Source organism: Xiphophorus couchianus, chromosome 13, assembly GCF_001444195.1.
Source record: "Xiphophorus couchianus chromosome 13, X_couchianus-1.0, whole genome shotgun sequence".
Classification (NCBI taxonomy): domain Eukaryota; kingdom Metazoa; phylum Chordata; class Actinopteri; order Cyprinodontiformes; family Poeciliidae; genus Xiphophorus; species Xiphophorus couchianus.
The window spans coordinates 20,710,586-20,724,880 of NC_040240.1; the positions used below are offsets into that span (position 1 = coordinate 20,710,586).

The 14,295-nt window shown below is 33.0% G+C and overlaps 1 long non-coding RNA gene and 5 gene segments (V, D, J or C); 4 read left to right on the forward strand and 2 right to left on the reverse strand.

The window, feature by feature from the left end:
- Positions 1-653: 653 nt before the first annotated feature.
- Positions 654-2,341, reverse strand: LOC114155401 (Ig kappa-b4 chain C region-like). The segment is given in 2 exon segments: positions 654-1,122; positions 2,290-2,341. A coding segment is annotated over 1 exon segment (258 nt).
- A 1,590-nt stretch (positions 2,342-3,931) lies between these two features.
- On the forward strand, positions 3,932-4,747 carry LOC114155916 (Ig kappa chain V region 3374-like). The segment is given in 2 exon segments: positions 3,932-4,018; positions 4,111-4,747. Coding segments are annotated over 2 exon segments (384 nt in total).
- Positions 4,748-5,450: 703 nt separating this feature from the next.
- LOC114155920 (immunoglobulin kappa variable 6D-21-like) lies at positions 5,451-6,262 on the forward strand. The segment is given in 2 exon segments: positions 5,451-5,700; positions 5,871-6,262. Coding segments are annotated over 2 exon segments (360 nt in total).
- Positions 6,263-7,126: 864 nt separating this feature from the next.
- On the forward strand, positions 7,127-7,942 carry LOC114155923 (immunoglobulin kappa variable 2-29-like). The segment is given in 2 exon segments: positions 7,127-7,427; positions 7,573-7,942. Coding segments are annotated over 2 exon segments (360 nt in total).
- A 676-nt stretch (positions 7,943-8,618) lies between these two features.
- On the reverse strand, positions 8,619-10,327 carry LOC114155927 (Ig kappa-b4 chain C region-like). The segment is given in 2 exon segments: positions 8,619-9,090; positions 10,267-10,327. A coding segment is annotated over 1 exon segment (261 nt).
- A 1,600-nt stretch (positions 10,328-11,927) lies between these two features.
- LOC114155930 (uncharacterized) lies at positions 11,928-12,180 on the forward strand. The gene is made up of 2 exons (XR_003597866.1): positions 11,928-11,999; positions 12,092-12,180. It is a non-coding gene; the product is annotated as an uncharacterized LOC114155930 (long non-coding RNA).
- The last annotated feature ends 2,115 nt before the right edge of the window (positions 12,181-14,295 follow it).

Here is a 14,295-nt window from a genome sequence, read left to right on the forward strand (position 1 = left end):
ATTTTAGAAAAACCTCTGACTTCTGATGATGGTAGTTCCTAAATATTTGTTCATAGCTTTTTATAAAAGTAAAAATTTGGATTTTTTGCCAGTTTAATTGTTTAAAAAGATTCCAGCTCATTGATATTGTTTCTTTTGAATAAATCAAGTTATGAATAGAAGTTTGAGAAGTGGAAACAACAAACCTTTGGGAAACAGTTTGAATAGGAAAAACAAGATGCTGCAGATAAAAGATTGTTTTGCTTATTCACATCAAAAAGTTCATAAAGATCTAAAAATCCTAGACCTACAGAGAATTCCTTCAGTGGTATTTGCTACTTGGTTGGAACAATTAAAGACACAAGAAAACACTAGGGGTTTAAACAATTTTTATTTTCAAATGTTTTTTTCAAATAACTTTTGTTCCAAGCAGATATTTTTTAAAAACCTCTTAATTCTGATGATGGTAGTTCCTAAAGATTTTTCTCTTGCTTTAAAACTGTATTCCAAATATGTTTTTAAATTTAATAATGATTTGCAGGGCATTTAATTGTACTCTTGTTATGGATAGAGACAATGTCTAAAGAGAATAAAGGCAAAACATAAATAAGTAAAACAGTTGAACATAACTAAAATATCTAAAGCTGAATAAAAAAGCAGGTGGAAACCAGAAGTTGATGAGTAAATATTTATTATCTGAACAGTGACCAACATGACAAGCAAACATGACTCAGTGAAAATAGAAAATCATCAGCAGAGAAAGAGTGAGAGCAGTGACAGATTAAAGCCAGTATCAGAGTCTCAGAGCGTCAGGTCAGGACTGGGAACACTGGTCTCTCCTCAGTGTCTCTGTGACTGCAGACTGGGAGCCTTGGGAAGCCTCACAGGTCACAGAGCCCACCTTCCTCCACTGGTCTGCAGGGAGCCTCAGGGTGCTGCTCCAGCTGTAGAGGCCGTCATTCTGCAGCACCCCGGAGCTCCTGCTCTGCTCCCAGCTGCTGCTGCTGCTGCTGCCGTCCAGCTTCCAGGACAGAGTCCAGTCTGAGGGGAAGCCCTTGTTGGCCAGACACATGAGGGTAACCTGCTGCTGCTGCAGCTCCACACTGGAGGGGGGCAGCACTGTCAGGGTGGGGCGGGTATCACCTAGGAGACACCAATCAGGTTAGAGAACAGGAACCACACACCTGTTAACCAGACAGCAGAATCTGGACCATCTTTACTGTGGGAGAAATGACTTTCTTTAAGATTCTTCAGTTGAACATTTTTTCTGCTCCACCAGTCACTCCCTCACACACTGTTTCACTTCCCTTCACTGTGAACTCATGCATATCAGCACACAGAGTCCTCATATAACCTGAAATACATTAACTAGAAAATAAGATTTAACATAAACTGAGCTCTACTTTACCTCCCTGTGATTATACGTTAAATTAAAACTTAAATATAAAATTTTTATACAATTAAAATCAAACAATCTGATGCTCATCTTACTGGTGGTTAAATGTTTAAAGTATCAAACAGAATAAAACATCATATTAATTCTTAAAGTAGATCGGCTAATGGGCATAAATGACAATGAATACAATTTGAAAAACAATATATTGTCTCACAGCAATTTTAAAACTGCAATATAAAAGTCATCACCAAGTATTTTGAGATATTTAATTAATTTTTTTATTTTATGCAATTTTTGTCTTAATGTTTTGTTTAAACAATTTAAAAACATTAAAAACTAGTTTGAAAAATAACATGGTAAAAATGTTTCAATATTTTATTACACTAGATTAGTAATTCAGAAATGTGAAGTTCACATTTCCTTAAAATGGAGATAAAAAATAATTACTTAATAATAATAACATCCTCCATGATCCTCTTATGATCGCTCTCATAATTTATCTCACAATAAATGTTAAATATTCAGAAACTTACTTCCAACATCCAGCCTGGTTCCTCCACCAAAAGTCCACCACAGTGATACAAACTAATTGAGTCGTCGTACAAAAACCTCTGACTGTAGAGACACGGCTCTCTGACTCTGAACACAACAAACTGATTCTGGCTTAAAAAACTAAATACAACTTTTGTTATATTTTCTCTTCATATAATAAACAAAAACCTTTTTACCAGAAATAAATAATTTATTCTCTCAATGATTCTAACTACTGACCCAACCTGCAGTTTTCATCACTGACTGAAGCAAATTAATATAAACCCAAAATATGGACTTATTCAATTATATTAGTTTGTTGATAAAACTAACAACAGTGTGCCGCTCATGTTATAATAAAATATTTAAAATATTGAACTTACTTCCAACATCCAGCCTGGTTCCTCCACCAAACGTGTACCACAGTGATACAAACTAATTGATTCGTCGTACAAAAACCTCTGACTGTAGAGACACGGCTCTCTGACTCTGAACACAACAAACTCTAAATGAACAGTTTCAACCTGAAAAACACAGCTGGAAAATATATTTATTAATTATATTGTTTCTGACATCAACAGTCACTAATTTTGGTTTCTTCTTCATAAATAATTTTGTTTATATAAAAGGGAAGGTTCCACCTCAAAACATACATATTTTAACACTTATTCAGAGAGAGATGCAGGCATAAAAAAATATAAATGAATAAAAAATAAAAATAATAGCCTGGTGGAGAAAAAATCCTTATCAAAACATGCTAACTTTATTGCAGACATTTTGAAACTTTTTACCAGAGATGTTGCCACACAAAACTGTTTCCTTTTGGCTCTATTTCTCCTGAGAGCAGGACGATAGTATCCATGGAAACACTGAGGAAACGACATTATTAAACTTTGACATCCAGGTTTCAGTCTAAAAAATAAATATATATACAAAAAAATCTTCATGATACTTTCATACTTTATCATGTAAAACATTGAATGATTAGAAGATATTTTCTAATCTCTTACTCCCTGAATTCATTTAGATTTAGAAGAAAATGAACATTTAATTTATGTTTTTGGTATCAGGCTAATATTTAATATTTAAATACACAATGTTCACTGGAATGTAACACATACAATAGATATAAATTCAGCTATTCTATATACAACTGAGCACATTTGGGCCTAACTGGGCCTGACTGGGAACACAAGATCTTCCATGATGATATTTTATATGTGTGGATTATAAATCAGTTGGTATCAGTGGGAAACATCTGTAACCTTGGCTGCATTAAGACGACAAATGGGTTCAAGCAATTTCAAAATGAAATGTTTAAATAATCAGTCTTTTAAATTTGAATAATTTGAACAGAAATGATTATCAGCTCTATCAAACAGATTTATTTTGTTTTTATTTATTGTACTTTTTGTGCCAATCATATTTAAAAACTTAAAAGTTAGGATCTTGTTTCTAAAGTTCACCAGTTTGAATTAAATTTAGTTTTCCTGTAAAACCTGTGAAACTGAATAAAATATTGAATAAAAATTAACCATTTTACAAAACATTCAAAGCTTACTAATAAATGAATTTAAAATAAATTAAACCAAAAATACATGTAATATTTTCTCTTCTCTAAATGTAATTTTATTTATACAAAACATTTTGTTTTACAGATTGTCCTTTTTTAGATCTAAGATCTGATTTACAATGTAGCCCAGGCTTGAAATGACAAAACAGAAAACAAAATTAATAAGCACATACTAAATATTAAAACATTTGACTCAGTTAAATCAGCGATAAAACCATGTCTGGATTTGAAAAGTGTATTTTTGAGACCAGAATTAACCCAAATCTGATAGCAGATACATATTGATGAAGAAATAACTTTATAATAAAATATCAAGTATAAAGAACACAATCTAAAGGATTCCTTTCAAATCTTAAATAAACTGATTTGCATCAGCAGCTCCATGCTCCAGCGCTCTGGGAGAGTTTATAGTCCTGACAGTTGAACTCTGGATGACTGACAGCTGTCCTTCATCACAGCAGAAGACACAGAAATCCTCCTCATCAAAAACATGACTTTGATCTGCGTCCTCATCTGGACTCTCCTCTGCTTCACTCAGGGTGAGGAAAATCATTTTTCTGTCATGTGAAAATCATTTGGAGTGTAGCTGAGTTTCACCATCTCATGTCCAGAGTTTCTTCTCTCTCCTCAGGATCTGATGGACAAAATGTTGTTGTGACTCAATCAGCAGCCAAATCAGTGCAGCTTGGTCAGACTGTCACTATTGACTGTAAGGCCAGTAGACAAGTAGCTTGTAACACACCCTGTCTGTCCTGGTACCATCAAAAATCTGGAGAAGTTCCTAAAGCTCTGATCTACAGGACATCATCCAGATTTTCAGGAATCTCCTCCAGATTCAGTGGAAGTGGAGCAAGAAATAAATTAGACTTCACTCTGACCATCAGTGGAGTTCAGGCTGAAGATGCAGGAGTTTATTACTGTCAGAGTTATCATGACATCAACAGTCAGGATGTGTTCACACAGTGAAAAATCATCGTACAAAAACCTCCCTCAGTCTGACTGAACAGAAACTGAACTTTGTTCTGCAGCTGGAATCTGCATCAGACACTGATACAGTTCACTGAACACATCAGGCCAGAAATTATATTTCCATTAAACACAAGAACACATTCAGTTATGATATTCAGTTATTATATTTTAAAATATTATTTCATTTATATTTTTAGATGTTTGACACCTTATTCTCCAATTAAGTAATGAAGTAACTTTGACTTTAGAAAGGTTTAAAAATATTTTCCACGTTTTATTTTTAAACAATCATACATGAAGTCAAGAAAAACCATTTGTAATACACCAAAATATATTTTAATGATTGTTAAACACATTACAGGATTTATTCTCATAAGCACATGTAGGAAGACAGGAAAAACAATCCAGGAGGTTCTTTATTGTTGGCTTAGCCTTGTTTAAAATGATTTGCTAAGTTTGCCATTACTATTGGAAAATAATTCATATCTAAATCAATATTAATGCTTGATAATGGATTTAGTTTTTAGAACCTGGAAGGTACTGCCAGATTATTTCCACAAACAGAAATACAACGAGCTGAGATGTGGTGTCAAGTCTCTTTCTTTGAATTAACAAATAGAGACATAGACAGTTTGTCAGGTATGGATGAAAGGAAAATATGAAAACATTTTCTCTGAATTATCAAATGAGAACAAGTATGTGACAGTAGTGAGGTCTGTCAGCAAGAAAAAACTTTTTCTAAAAGTAAAAAATTGGATTCTTTGTTAATTGAGTGGTATTAAAAATATTCTAGCGTATTGTAATTGTTTCTTTTGAATAAATCAAGCTGTAAATAAAAGTTTGAGAATTGGAAACAACAAACCCTTGAGAAATAGTTTGAATAGAAGAAACAAGATGCTCCAGTAAAAAGTTTGTTTTTGCTTATTGACATCATAAAGTTCACAAATATGTAAAAGTACTAAACCTATAGAAAATTCCTTCAGTGTTAACTGGTAAAATATTATAAAGAGCCCTATTAAAGTTCCTCTCTTAGTCTTTAATGCATTGATGTTTCAGGAGGAAACCTGCTGCCAGTTCAGCCCAATGTGACTGACTGTGTGTTTGCATATGTGTCCTGCCTCTCTGCTCCAGCTGTTAAGAGGTCAGAGTTGATCAGTGGCTGTCCAGGCCTTTCAGAGCCACTGACACACCAGCAGCACAATGATGATGTCACTGACTCTACTGCTGACCATCCTGGGGCTCCTGGTTCAGGGTGAGACTCTGATAGAAACTTAGTTTGAAGAACAAATCATAATTAAAATTCTGCTATCATGGAGAAATATTGAAACAAGATGTTAATGTTTTCTTTTGTCTATTCAGAGATTATCAATCATTTGTAATCAAACATAGTTTCTCTCAATTGTTATTTTTCATGTTTTCCAGGTTCATCAGGAGACATCATCCTGACTCAGACTCCTGGATCTCAGTCTGTTGCTCCAGGACAGACTGTCTCCATCACATGTAAAACCAGTTCAGGTGTTTATAACAACCTCCACTGGTACCTTCAGAAACCTGCAGAAGCTCCTAAACTCCTGATTCAATATGCTACAACTCTTCAGTCTGGAGTTCCAGCTCGGTTCAGTGGAAGTGGATCTGTTTCTGATTACACTCTGACCATCAGTGGAGTTCAGGCTGAAGATTCAGGAGTTTATTACTGTCAGCAGAGTTACAGCCTCCCGTTCACACAGTGAATGAACGTCGTACAAAAACCTCCCTCAGTTTCAGGAGAACTGATCTGACTCAACAGCTGCACTGAAACTAAAACACTGAACATTTCCACAAATTATTTATTTATTTTGATTAATTTTCTATTTTTTAAAAGTTTATTTATTCATTCAGTCTTTATCCAAGCAGTCATTTTTGAAAAACCTCTGACTTCTGATGATGGTAGTTCTTAAATATTTTTTTCTCAGCTTTCATAACAGTAAAAATTTTGAATCTTTGCCAATGAAATTGTTTTAAAAAGATTCCAGCTCATTGTTATTGTTTCTTTTGAATAAATCAAGTTATGAATAAAAGTTTGATAAGTGGAATCAACAAACCTTTGGAAAATAGTTTGAATAGGAAAAACTAGATGTTGCAGTTAAAAGATTGTTTTGCTTATTCACATCAAAATGTTCATAAAGGTGTAAAAATCCTAGACCTACAGAGAATTCCTTGATTTGCTTAGAACAATTAAAGGAACAAAAAAAGCACTTGGAGTTTAAACAATTTTTATTTTGAAATATTTTTATCAAATCATTTTTGTTCCAAGCAGCCATTTTTGAAAAACCTCTTAATTCTGATGATGGTAATTCCTAAATATTTTTTCCCTAGTTTTAAAACTTTATTCCAAATATGTTTTTAAATTTAATAATGATTTGCAGGGCATTTAATTCTATAAATGACCACTCTGAAAATATATATATTTTTTTCTCCAATCAGTGAAAAGGAATCACATCAACTATTCATATCACAGAAATTATGACTATTCTGGTATTAAAGGATTTTAAAAGAGGCAAAAAACATGATAAACGTTTTCAGTTACACATTTTATTGAGTAGATCCCAGGAATAATAACTCAATAGAATTTCTTTAAAATAAATTGCTCCTCTTTAAATGATACTTAAATTACTGTAACCTGAACAGACCTATGTCATTTTTAATGACACATAGAGTAAAAAACTATAATGAGAGTATAATAACACCATGAAGAGACACTTTTCAATATTTATTCACATTATCAGCATGGTTCCAGCAGTGAGAAGGAAACCTGCTGCCAGTATATTTCCATGTGACTGACTGTGTGTTTGCATATGTGTCCTGCCTCTCTGCTCCAGCTGTTAAGAGGTCAGAGTTGATCAGTGGCTGTCCAGGCCTTTCAGAGCCACTGACACACCAGCAGCACAATGATGATGTCACTGACTCTACTGCTGACCATCCTGGGGCTCCTGGTTCAGGGTGAGACTCTGATAGAAACTTAGTTTGAAGAAGATAGAGAAATATTGAAACAAGATGTTAATGTTTTCTTTTGTCTATTCAGAGATTATCAATAATTTGTAATCAAACATAGTTCCTCTCAATTGTTATTTTTCATATTTTCCAGGTTCATCAGGAGACATCATCCTGACTCAGACTCCTGGATCTCAGTCTGTTGCTCCAGGACAGACTGTCTCAATCACATGTAAAACCAGTTCAAGTGTTAATAACTATCTCCACTGGTACCTTCAGAAACCTGCAGAAGCTCCTAAGCTTTTGATTTATGCTGCTACAACTCGTCAGTCTGGAGTTCCAGCTCATTTCAGTGGACGTGGATCTGGTTCTGACTTCACTCTGACAATCAATGGAGTTCAGGCTGAAGATTCAGGAGTTTATTACTGTCAGCAGGGTACCAACGTCCCGTTCACACAGTGATAGAATGTCGTACATAAACCTCCCTCAGCTGGAGAGGAACTGATCTGACTCAACAGCTGCACTGAAACTAAAACACTGAACGTATCCACAAATTATTTATTAATTTTTATTAATTTTCTATTTTTTAAAAGTTTTTTATTTATTTATTCAGTCGTATATATATATATTAACATATATATATATATATATATATATATATATATATATATATATATATATATTATTTCTGATGTTTATTTAGATGTGAGGCTAATAATAATAATAATAATAATAATAATAATAATAATAATAATTCTTTGCTATTTGGTTAGAACAATTAAAGAAACCAAAAAATTACTAGGAGTTTAAACTATTTATAGAAATGTTTATTGAAATCAATTTTTGTTCTAAGCAGTAATTTTAGAAAAACCTCTTAATTCTGATGATAGTAGTTCGTAAATATTTTTTCATAGCTTTTTATAAAAGTAAAAATGTTTATTCTTTGCCAATAAAATTGTTTTAAAAAGATTCCAGCTCATTGTTATTGTTTCTTTTGAATAAATCAAGTTATGAATAAAAGTTTGATAAGTGGAATCAACAAACCTTTGGGAAATAGTTTGAATAGGAAAATCAAGATGTTGCAGTTAAAAGATTGTTTTGCTTATTCACATCAAAATGTTCATAAAGATATAAAAATCCTAGACCTACAGAGAATTCCTCCAGTGGTATTGGTATTAAAAAGCAGGTGGAAACCAGAAGTTGATGAGTAAATATTTATTATCTGAACAGTGACCAACATGACAAGCAAACATGATCCAGTGAAAATAGAAAATCATCAGCAGAGAAAGAGTGAGAGCAGTGACAGATTAAAGCCAGTATCAGAGTCTCAGAGAGTCAGGTCAGGACTGGGAACACTGGTCTCTCCTCAGTGTCTCTGTGACTGCAGACTGGGAGCCCTGGGAAGCCTCACAGGTCACAGAGCCCACCTTCCTCCACTGGTCTGCAGGGAGCCTCAGGGTGCTGCTCCAGCTGTAGAGGCCGTCATTCTGCAGCACCCCGGGGCTCCTGCTCTGCTCCCAGCTGCTGCTGCTGCTGCTGCTGCCGTCCAGCTTCCAGGACAGAGTCCAGTCTGAGGGGAAGCCCTTGTTGGCCAGACACATGAGGGTAACCTGCTGCTGCTGCAGCTCCACACTGGAGGGGGGCAGCACTGTCAGGGTGGGGCGGGTATCACCTAGGAGACACCAATCAGGTTAGAGAACAGGAACCACACACCTGTTAACCAGACAGTAGAATCTGGACCATCTTTACTGTGGGAGAAATGACTTTCTTTAAGATTCTTCAGTTAAACATTTTATCTGCTCCACCAGTCACTCCCTCACACACTGTTTCACTTCCCTTCACTGTGAACTCATGCATATCAGCACACAGAGTCCTCATATAACCTGAAATACATTAAACTAGAAAATAAGATTAAACATAAAATGAGCTGCATTTTACCTCCCTGTGATTATAAATGAAATACAATCTTAAAAATAATAATTTAAAAGTTATAATCAAACAATCTGATGATCATCTTACTAGTGGTTTAATTTTAAAAGTATCAAACAAAATGAAACATTATATTAATTCTTAAAGCAGATCGACTAATGGGCATAAATGACAATGAATACAATTTGAAAAACAATATATTGTCTCACAGCAATTTTAAAACTGCAATATAAAAGTCATCACCAAATATTTTGAGATATTTAATTAAGTTTTCTAATTTATGCATTTTTTATCTTAATTCTTTAGTTTAAACAATTTAAAAACATTAAAAACTAGCTTGAATAATAACATGATCAAAAATGTTTCAATATTTTATTACATTAGATTAATAATAGTAATAGTAAAATGTGAAGTTCACATTTCCTTAAAAAGAAGTAAAAAAATAATTACTTAATAATAATAACATCCTCCATGATCCTCTTATGATCGCTCTCATAATTTGTCTCACAATAAATGTTAAATATTCAGAAACTTACTTCCAACATCCAGCCTGGTTCCTCCACCAAAAGTCAACCACAGTGATACAAACTAATTGAGTCGTCGTACAAAAACCTCTGACTGTAGAGACACGGCTCTCTGACTCTGAACACAACAAACTGATTTTGGCTTAAAAAACTAAATATAACTTAAGTTACATTTCCCCTACAAATAGTAAATAATTTTTTTTTCCAAAAATAAAATAATTTATTTTCTCTCTCTTTGATTCTAACTTCTGGGACCCAACCTGTAGTTTTCATCACTGACTGAAGCAAATGAATACAAATTTAAATTATGGACGTCTCCAATTATATTAGTTTGTTGATAAAACTAACAATGTATCGCTCATGTTATAATAAAATATTTAAAATATTGAACTTACTTCCAACATCCAGCCTGGTTCCTCCACCAAAAGTCCTCCACAGTGATACAAACTGGTTGAGTCGTCGTACAAAAACCTCTGACTGTAGAGACACGGCTCTCTGACTCTGAACACAACAAACTCTAAATGAACAGTTTCAACCTGAAAAACACAGCTGGAAAATATATTTATTAATTATATTGTTTCTGACATCAACAGTCACTAATTTTGGTTTCTTCCTCATAAATAATTTTGTTTATATAAAAGGGAAGGTTCCACCTCAAAACATACATATTTTAACACTTTTTCAGAGAGAGATGCAGGCATAAAAAAATATAAATGAATAAAAAATAAAAATAATGGCCTGGTGGAGAAAAAATCCTTATCAAAACATGCTAACTTTATTGCAGACATTTTGAAACTTTTTACCAGAGATGTTGCCACACAAAACTGTTTCCTTTTGGCTCTATTTCTCCTGAGAGCAGGACGGTAGTATCCATGGAAACACTGAGGAAACATCATTATTGAACTTTGACATCCAGGTTTCAGTCTAAAAAATAAATATATATACAAAAGAATCTTCATGATGATACCTTCATACTTCATCACGTAAAACATGATTGAATGATTAGAAGATATTTTCTAATCTCTTACTCCCTGAATTCATTTAGATTTAGAAGAAAATGAACATTTAATTTATGTTTTTGGTATCAGGCTAATATTTATTTAAATACACAATGTTCACTGGAATGTAACACATACAATAGATATAAATTCCAGCTGTTCTATATACAACTGAGCACATTTGGGCCTAACTGGGCCTGACTGGGAACACAAGATCTTCCATTAAGATATTTTATATGTGTGGATTATAAATCAGTTGGTATCAGTGGGAAACATCTGTAACCTTGGCTGCATTAAGACGACAAATGGTTTCAAGCAATTTCAAAATGAAATGTTTAAATAATCAGTCTTTTAAATTTGAATAATTTGAACAGAAATGATTATCAGCTCTATCCAACAGATTTATTTTGTTTTTATTTATTGTACTTTTTGTGCCAATCATATTTAAAAACTTAAAAGTTAGGATCTTGTTTCTAAAGTTCACCAGTATGATTTAAATTTAGTTTTACTGTAGAACCTGTGAAACTCAATAGTATATTGAATAAAAATTAACCATTTTACAAAACATTCAAAACTTACTAATAAATGAATTTAAAATAAATTAAACCAAAATTACATGTAATATTTTCTCCTCCCTAAATGTAGTTTTAATGATACAAAACATTTTTTTTTACAGATTCTCCTTTTTTAGATCTTAGATGTGATTTACAATGTAGACCAGGTTTGAAATGACAAAACAGAAAACAAAATTAATAAGCACATACTAAATATTAAAACATTTGACTCAGTTAAATCAGCAATAAAAACATGTCTGGATTTGAAAAGTGTATTTTTGAGACCACAATTAACCCAAATCTGATATCAGAGACATATTGATGAAGAAATAACTTTATAATAAAATATCAAGTATAAAGAACACAATCTAAAGGATTCCTTTCAAATCTTAAATAAACTGATTTGCATCAGCAGCTCCATGCTCCAGCGCTCTGGGAGAGTTTATAGTCCTGACAGTTGAACTCTGGATGACTGACAGCTGTCCTTCATCACAGCAGAAGACACAGAAATCCTCCTCATCAAAAACATGACTTTGATCTGCGTCCTCATCTGGACTCTCCTCTGCTTCACTCAGGGTGAGGAAAATCATTTTTCTGTCATGTGAAAATCATTTGGAGTGTAGCTGAGTTTCACCATCTCATGTCCAGAGTTTCTTCTCTCTCCTCAGGATCTGATGGACAAAATGTTGTTGTGACTCAATCAGCAGCCAAATCAGTGCAGCTTGGTCAGACTGTCACTATTGACTGTAAGGCCAGTCAGGCACTTTCAACATCTCAATGCATTAGCAATTCACAGGTCTGTCTGTCCTGGTACCATCAGAAACCGAGAGAAGCTCCTAAACCTCTGATATATGGAATATCAACCAGATCTTCAGGAATCTCCTCCGGATTCAGTGGAAGTGGCGCAGGAAATGGATTAGACTTCACTCTGACCATCAGCCTGCATCTTCAGTTCAGGCTGAAGATGCAGGAGTTTATTACTGTATGAGTTATCACAGTGGCCCCGTGTTCACACAGTGAAAAATCATTGTACAAAAACCTCCCTCAGTTTGACTGAACAGAAACTGAACTTTTTCTGCAGCTGGAATCTGCATCAGACACTGATACAGTTCACTGAACACACAAATTAGATGCACACTTTATAGATTCGGTACATAATAAACAGAACTGGAGCAGTAGCAGTTAAATTATTGTTAATTCTCATCTGACACATTAAGTTTTGAAGAAGAAATTTTTATGATCTGAAGAGACATAAAGCAGAACAGATTCTACAAAAGACCAAGTTGAAATTAGATTTTTTTTTTTGCGCAATCAGTCAAGTGGAATCACATCAACTATTCATATCACAGAAATTAACAAGGTTTGAGTATTTTATTACTCATGATAATCTATTATACACCAAAATCTGACTTCTTTTGCTAGAACAACAGCAATGTCTAAAGGCAACAACAGAAGAATATGAGCAATTTGTGGCGCCATGTTTTTAAAACATCGAGTTACAAAATAGTTTCATGTGTTAAATATAAAACTTTGCAAGAATGACTTCAAAATCTTAGACTTAGACTTAGACTTAGACTGACTTTATTGTCATTTTGCATGCACAGGGTGTATACAGAACGAAATTTCGTTGCATACGGCTCAGGACAATGTTTTGAGCTTTCAATGTTGTGAGGTTACTCCAGAATAAAATAAAATACAGTATAAAATATGAATATAAATATAAATATAGAATATAAAGTGCAGTAATGACAGTAAAATATAAGTTATTTAGCTCTGTACCCATCATGTTGACCCATCATTTAAAATGGTAGTAGTAAACTCCAATCTCTGGTTTGATGATAAAAAATAAGATATTTTTGACATATAAACACTGAATTCAAACTAACTATAAAATCAATACAATTTAATTCTGATGAATATATATATATACAAAAAATACTTCACAATGATACCTTCATACTTCATCATTGAAAACATGATTGAATGATTAGAAGATATTTTCTAATCTCTTACTCCCTGAATTCATTTAGATTTAGAGAATGTAACACATACAATAGATATAAATTCAGCTATTCAATACACAGATGAGCACATTTGGGCCTAGCTGGGCATAACTTCATTATTTCAAGCAATTGCACAATAAAATGTTTAAATAATCAGTCTTTTAAATTGAAATAATTTGAACAGAAATGGTTATCAGCTCTATCAAACAGATTTATTTTGTTTTTATTTATTGTACTTTTTGTGTCAATCATATTTAAAAACTTAAAAGTTAGGATCTTGTTTCTAAAGTTCACCAGTATGATTTAAATGTAGTTTTACTGTAAAACCTGAGAAACTCAAAAGTATATTGAATAAAAAGTAACTATTTTACAAAACATTCAAAACCCAATAAAAATGATTTTAAAATAAATTAATCCAAAAATACACTTGCACACACTAATATTTTCTCCTCTCTAAATGTAGTTTTTTTTAAATACAAAACATTTCTGTATTAAGAAAGACGACAAATGTTTTCAAGCAATTTAATTTAAGTAATAATATTTTTCCTCTCTAAATGTAACTTTAGTGATACAAAACATTTAATTTTTTTTTTTTTTTTTTTACAGATTGTCCTTTTTGAAATCTTAAATTTGATTTACAATGTAGACCAGGCTTGAAATGGAAACACTGATATATCAATATTCTACAAATTCAAGTTACTCCAAACCGGTGAAAACTCAAATAGGGCTGTAAATTTGAAACATTGTGATTTTATAAAACAATATAATAACATATTCTTCATGCTATTTTCTGCTGCCTTTGATCTTATTTTCCTTCTTAGTTTCATCAACATGTTAAGGTTAGAGTCTCTAATAAAACTCAAAATTAG